Source organism: Apium graveolens, chromosome 11 (genome assembly GCF_009905375.1).
Source record: "Apium graveolens cultivar Ventura chromosome 11, ASM990537v1, whole genome shotgun sequence".
In the NCBI taxonomy this organism is placed as follows: domain Eukaryota; kingdom Viridiplantae; phylum Streptophyta; class Magnoliopsida; order Apiales; family Apiaceae; genus Apium; species Apium graveolens.
Window position 1 is genome coordinate 199329745 of NC_133657.1, and position 14092 is coordinate 199343836.

The 14092-nt window shown below is 32.4% G+C and overlaps 1 protein-coding gene, 1 long non-coding RNA gene, 1 other non-coding gene and 1 pseudogene across 4 annotated transcripts; 2 read left to right on the forward strand and 2 right to left on the reverse strand.

The window, feature by feature from the left end:
• Positions 1-1741: 1741 nt before the first annotated feature.
• TRNAG-GCC (transfer RNA glycine (anticodon GCC)) lies at positions 1742-1812 on the reverse strand. Its single transcript has one exon. It is a non-coding gene; the product is annotated as a tRNA-Gly (tRNA).
• Positions 1813-4066: 2254 nt separating this feature from the next.
• LOC141697321 (plant-specific TFIIB-related protein PTF2-like) lies at positions 4067-9063 on the forward strand. Of its 2 annotated transcripts, XM_074501622.1 has the most exons (3): positions 4067-4230; positions 6162-6289; positions 7280-9063. In XM_074501622.1, exon 3 carries the CDS (start codon positions 7320-7322, stop codon positions 8916-8918), a length of 1599 nt encoding a protein of 532 aa, XP_074357723.1. In that variant the 5' UTR covers positions 4067-4230; positions 6162-6289; positions 7280-7319; the 3' UTR covers positions 8919-9063. The 2 variants fall into 2 exon arrangements, with proteins under 2 accessions (XP_074357723.1, XP_074357722.1); XM_074501621.1 differs by lacking the exon at positions 6162-6289.
• LOC141696471 (epidermis-specific secreted glycoprotein EP1-like) lies at positions 4244-5483 on the reverse strand (annotated as a pseudogene).
• A 732-nt stretch (positions 9064-9795) lies between the features above and the next one.
• On the forward strand, positions 9796-13925 carry LOC141697322 (uncharacterized). The gene is made up of 3 exons (XR_012564665.1): positions 9796-10472; positions 11908-12086; positions 13371-13925. It is a non-coding gene; the product is annotated as an uncharacterized LOC141697322 (long non-coding RNA).
• Positions 13926-14092: the final 167 nt, after the last annotated feature.

Consider the following 14092-nt stretch of genomic DNA (forward strand, 5'->3'; position numbering starts at 1 on the left):
TCATTCCATTCTCACCAAGTGAACACATCCTAAGAGTTTCGACGTTTTTAATAAATTTTGAATTCTCAAACTCTCGTAAAAAAAAGCAAGAAAACAACGTAAGGGACCGCAGAATGGTTCAACTTCCTAGCATATTCCTGCGAAGGTAGGCTCTGCGGTTTGGTTTTCAGTTTTCACGTGCACTATTGACACTGACACACACTTGGACTCTAACTAATGGACATCCCCACTCAATGATTTTGTTTTATCAATCCGGCCCACTTAAGTTTGTATAAGTCCACCCGGTTTGCATGGTAATTTGAAAATACAACCACCAACAATAAATATATTTAGATTTAATTAATTTATAATTTTAAGAAATATATGTTCATTTATTTTACAATAAAATAGATGATATCTGTAATAAGGCTCCATTTGTTTGCTGAAAATTATTTTTTTGAAATTTTTTCCCGGAAAACTTTTTTTGAGAAAATAATTCCGAAAATCATCTTTCAGGAAAATATCTTCTAATAAAATTATTTTTCAAGAAAAAGGAATTATTTCTAATTTTTTTATAAAAAAAGAAGTTATTTTAAAGAAGACTCGAGTCGTAAAGTGTTGGCGAGCTTCAATTAAAGAAGACTATGAAGTGGAATTCATACTCTCCAGAAAATGTAACTGAAGCTTCATGTACCAGATCATTCAAACTTTAATAATTACATGTCCTGGACTGTGTATCACGTGTCGTGTGCATTTATAAATAGGTTTTTTATTATGTGTCGTGAATGTAAAATAAATAAGAAAATTTATATATTTAATGTAATTTAGTTAATTCATTTTTATAACCTAAAATTATAAATTTTCGCGTTTATCATGCGTTCATAAACACACACTAAAATAGAAAAATCCTTTTTATATTGTATTTTCTTAAGATCTCTTTAGAAAAACAAGCATACTTTGCTCATTATGTCGAAGTAGCAATAGTAAAAGTTTAAGAAACGAGAGCATGATTAGATTTTCAAATGCTTAACCGATTATTTCTTCTCATCGTTCGATTCTCGCTCATTTTAAACTTTATTAGAATAAATATTTCATTATCGTCAAAAATACGTTTTAAAAGGAGTACAATATAAGATATTTCATGTTCAAGAATATGAATTAGAAATCATAAGAAACAAGGTTATATTTTCAAAATACACAAATTAATTTTGGTACATAAACTTTAAATCACTTTAAACTGTCGTTTAGAACTTATACGATGATTCATGCCTGTTTACCTGTCTGGCTGTATCCTGTTACTTGCTTAGGCTCTGTTTCAGATTGTTGTTAAAAATTGTTGTGCTGTTAAAAAAAATGCTGCTGAAAAATGTGTTGTTGTAAAAATCAGATAACTGTTTGTTAATTTTTTTGATACCCATATGGTTTGATGCAAAAAATTAAAAATAATAATGATTTTGGTAATGTTTGATGGTGAAATCAACATCTGTTCCCGCAACAGATATGGGGACTTACGGCCTCTGTTATAAAAATCGGCCGATTTTCAAAAATCGCCGATAAATCGCATAAAAATCGGTCAAAAATATTTGTCCGATTTGACCGATTTCCGATAAATCGTCCGATTTTTTAAAAATCGTCCGATAAATCGTAAATCGGTACCTCAATCGAATAGTTCCGATTTCCGAAATCTGTAACACTGATTACAGCTGAAAAGCACCCTTATTCAAGCAGAAATGCCGAAGCCCAAAAATGGAACAAAAATGAATGCACCAGCCGGGAATCGAACCCGGGTCTGTACCGTGGCAGGGTACTATTCTACCACTAGACCACTGGTGCTTGCGTTTAAATTTTTCTTTTCAAATGAATTTTATAATTGTAGAGAGGCCAGATGCAAAAAATAGCAATTCTCGAAGATTTGATGAGCATGGGCTTCATCAGCACCCAGCACCCATTCGAATGACCATGGTTTCGTCATATATACTGTTCGTTTCATATCTAATTTTTTTTCAAGATTAATAGTTCAAGTCATTAAAAGTTTATTACATATTGTCCTCGATTACTCCAAATTTTTTATGAAAATGGATACTTGTTTGTAAGTCTATAAATATCTATTTCAACTTGTTGTACCGTTAGAAAAAGTGCGGTTGAAAAATCAGATAATTATTTGTTAATATTTTTAATTTGTAAATATTTTGATGTTAAAAATTATGAAAAATAATGTTTTTGTGATGAAATCAGCATCTGCTTATTTCAAAAAACTGAAAAAAGTTTTTTGAAAAATACGGGGCCCTTATTTTTTCTAACAACAACTTTTATGTCAAAAACACTTTCACGATAGCTGCTTTTCACCGAAAAACTGCCGTTGCAATGTCAAACACACCCTAAGTCATATTTGTAAAAAAAAAAATCTAATTATAAAACTCAATAAATATAATGGTACAAATGACATTTACTTTTTATCGAAAAAATAAAAATTACTAAAAATATTGCTTTTTAAAATTTATTTTCAATTTTACTATATTTTTTTTGCAAAATAATGATTTACATCCAAAAGTAATCACGTTTGCAACTTATTTTACACTTTTTTTGACAAATGACTGAATTTTTTTTATTGAATTAAATTGCGTTGGGTTGCAAAATCATATTATCACAAATAAAAAACTTAAAGAAATCGTAATTTTGTAAAGAAGGTTCGGAAAAACTTACTTTTTAAAAAACCTCAAAAAAATATATTTATCACTTACATTTCGTTAACAAGCATTTCATTCTTGAGAGGCTCTACTTCTACCACAATATAATGTTAACATTTTAACAATACTTAATATACTTAGGTCCCATTTGTTAACAGGTGAACGAGTGATTATGTACTGAACAATTCTTTTTTCCTCTGTTCAGATTATTTGATAAAAAATTCATGCATCTGGACCACTGGATTTCTTTGAACAAGTGCCGGACGAGTGAGCTTCTAAATTTTCACTGAGCCAGTCAAATTATATTTATGTCATCTTCTTTCAATTATCATGTAGTAATTTAAATTTTGTCATTTTACTTAATATTATTCATCTTTAATTAAAAAACAATCTTATTGTTCTCTTGGTAGTATCCAAACACATGTGGTTAATTTTGACTAAAAAGGTTTGTAAATTTTTAAATTTCATGTTTTGTATTTTAGAAAATAAAAGTTTAATTTAAATTACTTATGAATGAATCAAAAATAATTAAATATATAATTATTTGAACAAAAATAGGAAAATACGTAAACTTTCTTTGAAGCTTATATATATTGGGGATGTCAATACATGAAGTACTTTTTATATAGAGATGAACTATTATTTAAAAATATAAATACATAATTTATTTCATTTTTCATCATATATAGTTATAAATTTTAATTACCAAATTAATGATAAATTGCACAATTTTTTATTTAAAAATTATTGTAATTTGATGAAATTGTTTAAAATGGTTTTGTAGTAAAATCAATTTAAAATTATTGCACAATAGAATCAAATTTAAAATCATTTTTTTTCAAATTTCAATTATTAAACTTTTTATTATATTTAAATATATAATTATCATTCTACGTTAGCAATAAATTTGATGAAATTTTATAATAGAATCAAGGTATAAAAAGGGTTATCTCTTGAAAAAAACATATATATAAATATTAAAAAAAATATTTTCATTTTTAATATGTTGTATTATCTTAAAATTATTAGTGATTGTACTTATTTACGGTCTAATTTTTAAAGTTTCCTAATTATTACAAAATGATAAAATTTTAACTTATTAAAAAATATTTAAATTATATATATTTTAATTTAAACAACTTTTAATAAAAAAAATTATCCAATATTATCAACCACTCAATCACAAGGTTAATGTTATCATTCAGAAATTTAAATAATTTTATCAAACAATTTTCTTCATTACTGTTCAGATTATTACTGATTCAGAAATTTTAATTATTCAGAAAATTTTGTTCATATTTAACAAATGAGCCCTTGGCCTTCATTAATGAGTATTAAAATTTAAATCATTTTATAAATAAGAAGATTGTTTTTTTTCCTTTTATAATTCCGCGAGAGGTTATGTTTTATATAAACGCGTGTATAGAATTACACACAGTAACACACCTCAAGAACACACACACAACTCTTCAATTTCTACCCTACTTTTGATCCCATGACTCCTCCAATCTGCTGTTCTTCATGCCTCTTTCCCTAAAATCACCCCTTCACCCTCTTTTTTAAGGTAATTTCTTGAACAAATACATACATATATGTACATATATGCTGATTTGATCATGTAAAGCTATAATTAGGGCTTGTTAATCTCTCCAATTTTCGATTTTTTTAATACCCAGTTGCTTAAAATTGTGTTTTTTTAATGTTATTGTGTGTTCTTGATTGGCTACTGGACTTTAATATGTCATATCTTAAATTGTTAGTGCAATTTGTAAATTGCAATGCATTGGTTAAATTTTGTAAATTAAATTGAAATAAGTTAACAACGGTATGATTAGGACTTGTTAGTCTTTCCAAGTTTCGATCTTTTGAATACCCAGTTGCTTGAAATTGTGTTTTTAATGGTATTGTGTGTTCTTGATTAGCTACTGGACTTTATTATGTTACGGTGTTTGTTTCTTGAAATTTTATGATTATTTGCAATGCATTGGTTAATTTTGTTAATAACATTGGAATACATTAATAAAGGTGTGATTGGTATTAATATTTATGGAAATATAGTGTTATGATTTGGAAAAGGGTACTTCTAAAAAATATGTAAAGAGCTAGCGAACCAAATTTTATCGCTATTTATATTTGTGAAAGGCAAAATTGTGAATTGTTTTTGAGTTAGAATGTCTTTCCCTAATTGTCCACACTCTGTTTTGGAATAGAGTAGTGGAATTTTAACAAATATGAATAAGGCCCATCTGAGGCATCGATATCGGACAATCGACTGACTAGCATGTTTGGTCCACCGGAAAGGAGAGACTGACCGAGAAGAAGTGTATCAGTGGGGTGATCAAAACTTTGCCAAACAAATTTCTCTATTGAGTCAATCAACACCAGATTACCATCTGGAAGTAATTCGAGACGTACCACGTCTTTGTTGGCTGTGCCAGTTTGCCAAGCAACCGTGCCATCAACATCAGCCAGGACAAGGTTTCCACCCGTGCCAAATGTCAATGTTGCATTCTCTCGGACTGGCTTGGCACGGTTGGCATCCCAAACCCAATGCATAGTTGACTCAGAATGACGATTTCCCATGCGTAATCCGAGGATGAAGGCAGTAGGAGTGGTGTTATAGAAACAAAACTGGAATGGAAATCTAAAAATGGGCAGTACATGGTAGCTGGCACCATATTCGACAATGTATTCGCCTCGATTACCTTTATTGGCATATTTAAAAGTTTTGTTAGCTGGCACAGCAGTTTGAGCTAAGGAGATTGATATGAGAAGGATTAGTGAAATCGAAATTGTGAAAGAAAGCCGAGAAGACATGGTCTGAGGCTGTTAATGATGATATGTTGTTAAGCCAAGATATTTATAAATAGATCTTTGTTAAAGAGTCTCTAGATTTATGAAGGAAATGAGGGCTACTTTCGATTACAATGGCTTAGCACTAACACTTTAAAAATCAAGACTAATGTTCTTAAAAATATGTCACCATTAGCCATCACACAAGTTTTTTACTTGAAACATTGCAGTTATAAAATTAAATTTACGAAATGATGGCTTGCGGTTCGAGAGAAGCGAATACAGAGTTGGGAGGTGGATTAGGAGGAATGAACTCGAAAAAAGGGTCAATTCAGATGCGCTAAGTTGTTTTTTTTAACTCCTTGAGTAATTGTTTTACATGTGCATAAGATATAGACATCGTTTAGTGGACGGATGATCAATACTTAAAAGAAAGCCATCAGCTTCATAGGACACGCCATGATAGTTCAACAATTTAAATTAGTATGCAGCTGTTTATGCAAGTATAGAGGAGAACAAAGTAATGCTAGGTGTTATCTGAGTCAAGATTTGTGGAGATCAGTTACAGACTTTAAGACAGGTGATCCATTGTCTAATTGTGTGCTTACTGGTTAGAGTATGGTCTTTTTGTCAGCAGTCATGGTAAGTAGAGTCGTTTCTTCCTGGTGGAATTTAACATTCCTGTTAGATGTGCCTGGCTAGGCAGCCCGCCCCCAACTCGTTGCAGTAAACCTTGACATTCCTGTTAGATGTGCTCGGCAAGGCAGCCCGCCCCCAACTCGCTGCAGTAAATCTTGTGCACATACGAAGTCCAGAGACTGCAAAAACAGGTCAATGTAGAACTTCATGTTCTTGTACTATCCTCTATATAGTCACCCTTTTAATTTTTTGGCTAGCACAATAATAGGACCACCAGGTAGATGAGATTACAGAGGAACATGAATTCTTTGCAGTGCTGAATTTGATGTTTTCACATAGCAATGAATCAAGTAAAAAACAAGATCCCGACCATTTTTAGATATTTTACAAGTGAGTCATGTATAATATAGTAAATATATTTAAACAGCACTTTTAAAATCAACCAGTATTTTATTTATTTATTGCGAAAACGATGAACGTTTCATTGATAAAATATTCGAATTATATGTTCTCAAATGGATGGTGAAATTATATAAAATGCTTGATAAACACAAAATCACCAATAATATCATCCAAATTTCATGAATTTAAAAAGCAAAAATCCAATTATATGTTACGGTGTTTGTTTCTTGAAATTTTATGATTATTTGCAATGCATTGGTTAATTTTGTTAATTACATTGGAATAAATTAATAAAGGTGTGATTGGTATTAATATTTATGGAAATTTAGTGTTATGATTTGGAAAAGGGTACTTCTAAAAAATATGTGAAGTAAGAGCTAGCGAACGAAATTGAATTGAATTCAATGTTGGAATATGCGAATATATGTGCAATTTAGGGTCTGAAAGGATTTTGTTATGTTCTTTAAAAAACTAGATTTGGTTACATAGACTGTAGAGTACATATGCATTTGAAAGTCGAATGGACTTGTGTTACTATAGGTGTAGTTTATTTTGAAATTTGTTTTTTTTTTATGCGGGGTTTTGGCCTGTTTATGGTATGGTTTGTGTTATGGATTATGGTGTTGATATTTTTTATTCGAATAACAATTTGATGATCGAAGTTTGAGGCACTTGGATGAACTCAATGTTACATATATGCTTGGGATTATTTTTCAAATTATCGCTTTCCTCCCTCCCCGTTACGTGTATTTGTCTAATACCTTTTATCATCTGTGTAGGGATCAGAGTCATCTGTATAGGGATCAGAGTTTTAAGCTAATGGAGACCTCTGCACGATGTCAAGCTTGCGGTGAAAGGTCTCTGGTCACTGATGAAGTTTCTGAAAATTTGATCTGCACATCATGTGCTGTTGTTCAGGATTACAATAATTTTCAATCCCATATTGGTGGTATTAGTGGCCCGGCTGGCACGTATATCCGCACTGGCACCTCGGGCTCTGGCAGTAACTATTCGTACAAAGAAAGCAAAATTTATAAAGCTGGTGTTCTTATTGATGATCTTTTGTTTAAATTAAATTTCTCTGTTTCATCAATAGACGAGGTAAAGAAAATGATTAAAACTATTACTAAAGGTGAGTATGGTCAAGGTGATTGGTTTAGTATATTTGTTGGGGCTTGTGCTTATGTTGTTAGAAGGAAAAATGGGAACCTTTTGCCAATGACGGATGTGGCTGCTTTAATTTGTTGTGATACTTATGAGTTAGGAAGAATGGTCAATCGGGTTATTAGTTTTCTCGAATTGAAGTTGCCTGAATTTGATATTGTTTATTTGTATGAAACTACACTTAGAAATAGCCCGAGTTTTAGTGGTATTGAAGTGGATAAAAAGGAGGTGATGTTGAAACAGGGGGTGTTTTTGGTGCAGTGTTTGGTAAAGTGGTTTGTGACGACAGGAAGAAGGCCAGTGCAGGTTGTGGTGTCTGTTTTGACGTTTATCGGACAGCTAAATCAAGTAGATGTTAAAATTGAGAATTTGGCCAGTGAATTGAATGTGCTTGCTGGTACATGTAAGTTGAGGTATAAGGAGTTGTTAGAGAGGCTTGTGGAGGTTTCAAAAGCGTTGCCATGGGGAAAAGATGTAACTGTAAAGAATATTCTGAAATTTGCACCTTATGTTTTTCAGTACATGGAAATGAAGTCGATGGGTGATGGTCAAAAAGCAATCAAGAATTCAGATGATGTGGGATTTGACCTGACTTATTTTGTGAGTGACTGTTTGCAGGAAAGATCTGAAAATATGATTGAATCTTATAGGCCTTGTGAGGGGGAGGATGATTTTTCTAACAATACTGAGCAAGGACAATTACATGCTTTGAACTTTGCCGATCTCGATAAGTTTAATATATCACCCGAATGCTTGAATGTGGTTTATTCCAAGTTCAAGGAAGAGGTTTCTGATTTTCGTTCAACATTGGAGTGTGGAAAGGAAAATAGAAAGAAAAGGAAGAGACATGACGACTACCTTGATTGTACAGACTGGTGGAAAGGCAAGTCAGAACTCAGCAAAAAACTTTCTCTTAAGAAAATATTGGAGAAAGATGTTGGAATGGATGTGATGCCTCCAGCATTTGTTAATGGATGTTTGACATACCAGAGGAGGAGAGATAGGATTGAGGCGGCTAAGACACGCATTAAAAAAATCATGTGTCCATTTGGTTCAGGTGAGGGGAATGATCACTGGCTTTCAACATGCACTATAAATGAGAAGAAGAAAAAGAAGCGACATGTAGATGTTGATTGGGAAGATCTTATAATTGAAACTCTTCTTCTGCATCAGGTGAAGGAAGAAGAAATAGAGAAGGGTTATTATAAAGCATTGATGGACTTGCATGTCTTTAACTCCGGTTCTTTGGAATGATTTCAACTCTAGGGAGATCTACTCGGCTGCAGTGATTATCAAACAATATGAGACATCCCGGAAATGATTATGCTGGCGATAATTGCATTTCTGTTTCTTTGTAATTGCAGATTTATAAATGAACATCTCTTTCTGTGATGGTGAACATTGCGTTAAGTTATAAGATATAAATATAACTGAACAACGTGTTCTGCTAAGAATTATGGTAATATGTTTTTTAAAGTTCTTTCCAGGTGTTATGTTCTGAAATGATTTGATTCTCTGTTTGGTCCTAGATATTCTGATTAAGATGTCAAATATCAATCTCTTTTTATTTAATATTGAATACATTCTACATCATTTATAGTCATATTTGCTATATATCATGATCAGATTTCCAGTACTCTTGTACTCTTGTTGCGAGTGGAAAAAATCTGGTTTATCGTTATGATTATGCTCCTTGCATACCGATTCAATTTGCTTGTTCTCCTCTGTTAATTGTTCCTGTTCAGAGATCTGTTTTGTCGCAATGTTGGTGGTTGTAGAGATAGATACAGTTTCCATTCAAGTTCTATTGTAGTCGACTCACAAATTTGCTGCAAGTTGGTAGCGTGGTGCAAACCAAATTATTTCTGTGTTTTTTTTTCTTTTGATATATTGCTGGAATGGGCTTGAGTTCCCCCTGAGCCCATTGATGTAACATTGCATAGCTGACTTGTTACTTGCTTGAGCTTTGAACAATGAAGATCAAACAGTATGAAGGTAACTGCACATGGCTTATTAGTTTTTACATGAGAACTGTAGCAATTATTATTTCTACTTTTACTTGAATGAATTTTATCCTGGTTATGTCAGTTTTTCTGAGATTTACAATAGAGAATCGTTTTTAATCTCTATTGTTTGCATAGCCTCCACCTATTTATAATCTCAAAAGTTTCTTGAATGGTGCAGGGCTAGCGATTATCAATGAGTCTGAGATGAGTCTTGGAATGTTGGCACTTATTATTGAGGTTGCATATTCCAGATTTTGGTATGCAAAGGAATGCAGTACTAGCAATATTTCCCTCAAGTAGCTCTGATCGAACAAACCATACAGCGAGTTCTGTTCATGAGTTAATAGGACAAATTATCTTTGCAGGTATTTATGTATTATTCTTCAATTAAGATATATTGCTGTCATCTCTTTTGACTTTGAAATTTCCTTTTTTAACCTTTTCACAGCTCCTAAACACAATTTCTACACCTGCTGCATTTCCAGACCCAGACTTCACACCTTTCTAATAATGTTAGATCTGTAAAATTAAGTGCTTGTGTATTGTATAAACTATAAACAGTTTCATACTAAATTTACTACGAAGGCATTTTCTCTTAAGTGATAAAGTTTATGGAAGAAAATATTAAGGTCTTAATTTGGATCTGATTATTTAAAGATGAAGTAATTGGAATTTTGTTTCATTGCAGGAAAGATTTTGACAGCGACCTTTGTAGAAAAATGTGCAATTGCTTTGAAGTTTATTCAGTTCCACTTGGACAGTAAGGGGAGTGACAAACTACTCATTGTGCATGGATTTCCGAGTATGTAATCCATTTTTTTCGTTACATAAAGGAATTTGATTATTAAAGCAACATCTGAACCCCTATTCATTGCCAAGTTTTTGCACAGTAAAGTATAAATTTTCAAAAAATTGTTTGTTTAACATGTTCCCATCTTATTAGGTTTTGGGAAACATGTTCTGATTTGTGATTTATCTTCTCGCTTAATCTTTTTTTTCATGAGCTTGTCTTATCTCGTCACTTATGACGTGGAGTGTATATAATATATATTGAGAGCTATGTTACTCGGACTCTTCATTTTACCTTCGAGTACCCGTGTCGGACACTCGACACTTGGACATTGACACCCGGACTCGGACACTTATTTTAGGCCAAAAACATGTAGATTTTTCAAAAAGTTGCCGAATCCGATACTTGGACACGTGTCCATGTCGGACACTTCTAGCCGAGTCCGAGTAACATTGATTGAGAGTCGTACAGTATTATAGGTCTTGTCAAGAATTAAACAGCCATTTTATTCTCCAACGCATCTTAGTAACAAACATATATACAGTTTAGGAAATTACAAATGCCTTTAGGCAATAATTACCTGGATATTTGTATTTTCTGGAAAGTCCCATGACATAGTACTGATATCAAAGCCAAAAAAAAGAAGCGGCCAAGTTTCATAATATACTACTTTTTGGGAGGAAACTCGGGAAGGCATAGCAAGTATAAAATCAAAATTCAGCTACTCCTTCCGATGTAAATCCAGTATGTACCCTATAAATCTGTGATGTTACAACTAATGGGTTCTTCTGCCTACTGTTGTTGAACTTTTAGCTTGATTGATAAAGCCATTATATGCTGTCACAGTTAATTGTTCTTTTTAATCGCTGTTCTTCACAGCTCTGATACACTAGTTTGTGCCTTCTGCCGTAGTAATTTGGTTCGTTTTACAGTGTTTCCTTATTATTATTATTATCCTCTCAGTCTTTCACGTAATTTGAAATCTAACATCAGATTACGCATTTTCTTTATTCGTCCAGTGATATTTGCGTAATTATGCTATTTTTATATAAAGCTTTGCTGACTTGGAACAATTATCGTCAGATTCTTTACCGAGCAGCGTTCATTTGAAAGACCCTTTACCAGACAATGGAGACAAATCTTTTTATAATAATATCTCTTATAAGAAGCAATGAAAAGAGAACGATATTAAAAAACCTAAAATTTTGATAACATATGTAGCAGCATTAACGGGATAGAAGACGGCTTTCAGTACTTTGGTAACTTAACTAGGTAGTTAAGAATACATCCCATAGTTTATTGTCATTGATGTTGTTTGTTTGCTTACAGTAGATTTGGCGTGCGTGTGCAATTTGTAATATATACTTATGTATCTATTCTATGAATATATATATCGATGTCTACTTGACTAGTAGGCCTTGGAGGAGTGATTAATCAATGTTAATAGATTTCACAGGCGAGGTAGTTAGGCGATAACAATGTCTTCAGACGCAGAACTAGATCATTGGATCAAACTGCGACCTTGAATAGTGAAGGTAGGTGAAACCCATCGATTGACTCTCCGTATCCACTCCCTCGCTCTTTATCTGGCTTTTGGCTCTGTTCCTAAGCATCTTCTGAAAATCGGTATGTGATTATTTGTTCTCGGTTCATTTTTTTAATAGCCCGTCTTTCTGCCTGCATGCATTCTGGCTATATGACCATGGCATTTCCTTATGTTGCACCTCAATCTGTTTTGCTATGGCACCTCCTCAATTTTGCATCCTCATTTCCGTTGTAAAGAACTTGATTTTTTAAACCCTCCAATCTCCATACTCTCTCCAAATATAGCCTATACACCAGACTTGTAGTGCCATTTTACTGCATGCTGTTTGTTTCTGTTAAAAGTATAGCTTAGTTATTTTGAGGCTCTTTGTATACATCTTACACCTCTGGAAAGTAGAAAATCAAGTGGAAATATTTTTTTCCTAATTGTGCAATGTAATATGAATTGCAATGTAATATGAATTTTTATTTCGCAGGTTTTCTGCATATATATATATGTATGTATGTTAAGTTGTTACCAATTGAGTTGATGAATTGTGTCTTGCATTTCTCCCTACTAAATTGTTTTTTTATAGTTAGTTGGCTATTGACTCTAATTTATTAGTGTGGATTACTGATTGCAGCTAAGATGTCACTGGCATTAGTCAACGGTCCAAGTCTATAGGTGTAACTTAATGATTGGGAAGCAACTTCACAATTCACTTCAATATTATAAGATCTAGGTCTTTTTATATTCTAAATTTCAGTGTAGAAAAAACATGATTTAATTAATTTTTTTTAAACTTATTTTTGAATATATTAGCACCCTAAACATATTTGTAATATTATGGTTTGCAATCATATGTAATCGGAATTAATGTTTTGTTTTACATGTTTAGAAAAGGATTTGGATTTAAATTTGTAGTTGAGATTGCATAGTCTTATTTTTACAATTATGGTAACTTGAGAGCTCTGGGATTGAAGGTTTCAAATTAAATTAGATATTTATGAAGACTGATATGCGTCGTTAGAATTTTTGAATTTTGGCGGTACTTGGTAATTTTCTTCAAGTTGGATTACTCTTTTACTTAAATGAAACAGCTATGAATTATGCCAATGCTTAAAATTATAAACAAATGCATCTTTTGCTAATGAAGTATCTACCGTCTAGACGTGGTCTTCTACTGCGCAAGTGTTTAACTTCTTTTAGAACTTAAACTTTATCATCTCATGTTCCCAGAAGCTCATTTAGATCAAGTAACTTGAAATGAAGTGATATTTTGGCTCTTAATCATGTAATATAACCTTTGGTTTTCTTTTGTATGCTTGATAGCCAGTATAAGTTGGTTAGTTTCCTCGGTTAAAACTGTAATATCTGTTTTGCAGATATGGTGATGTAATGTGGGCTTAAAAGTGAAACAGGTTTCTGAAGTGCATACCATTGATTCAATATTGATGAATCTCTGTACGAGGCGCCAGGTTTGGAACGAATGTAGAATACAATTATATGCTGCAACTCAACTTCTATCGTTGGATGTGGTGTTCATCGAGTTGTATGAGTCATGTATCTGTAATTTAGAATGTAGACAGGATCACTTTCGGTTTCATTTAAAACAAAAGCCTGCAGCTTTCTAGTTCTTAACAATCTGATATATGTGTTCAGCAATGAACTCCAGATGCATTTACCCATTTTTCGAAAAGCTGAGTCTTCTTTTTATACACACGATATGGGGTGGATCTAGAAATTTTTACTTAGCTCGCGTGCCTTGTACTAGATCCTCTCTAGCCTATCATACCAGTTATTCCATGCTGCCATGTGTTTACTTTTTGTAACAAATTAAGTTTAGTTTAATTGGTTGCTCTTTTCTTTACAATAACCTGAACAATGCGTAAAAGAAATTAGTTGTACAGCTTGTGGTTTGAAGTTTTGAATGTGCTGAGAATAACGTAAAAGCTTCTGGTCTTTGAATGAGTTGAATAAAGTCCGTTTAAGGAACAACAATGCCAATCCAACTTGCTGTACATCAAAGAAATTGAGAAAATTTGAATGGCAAGTTTTCTAGCAATACACATATATAAATCATAGAGAAATTAACCAAAATATTAAT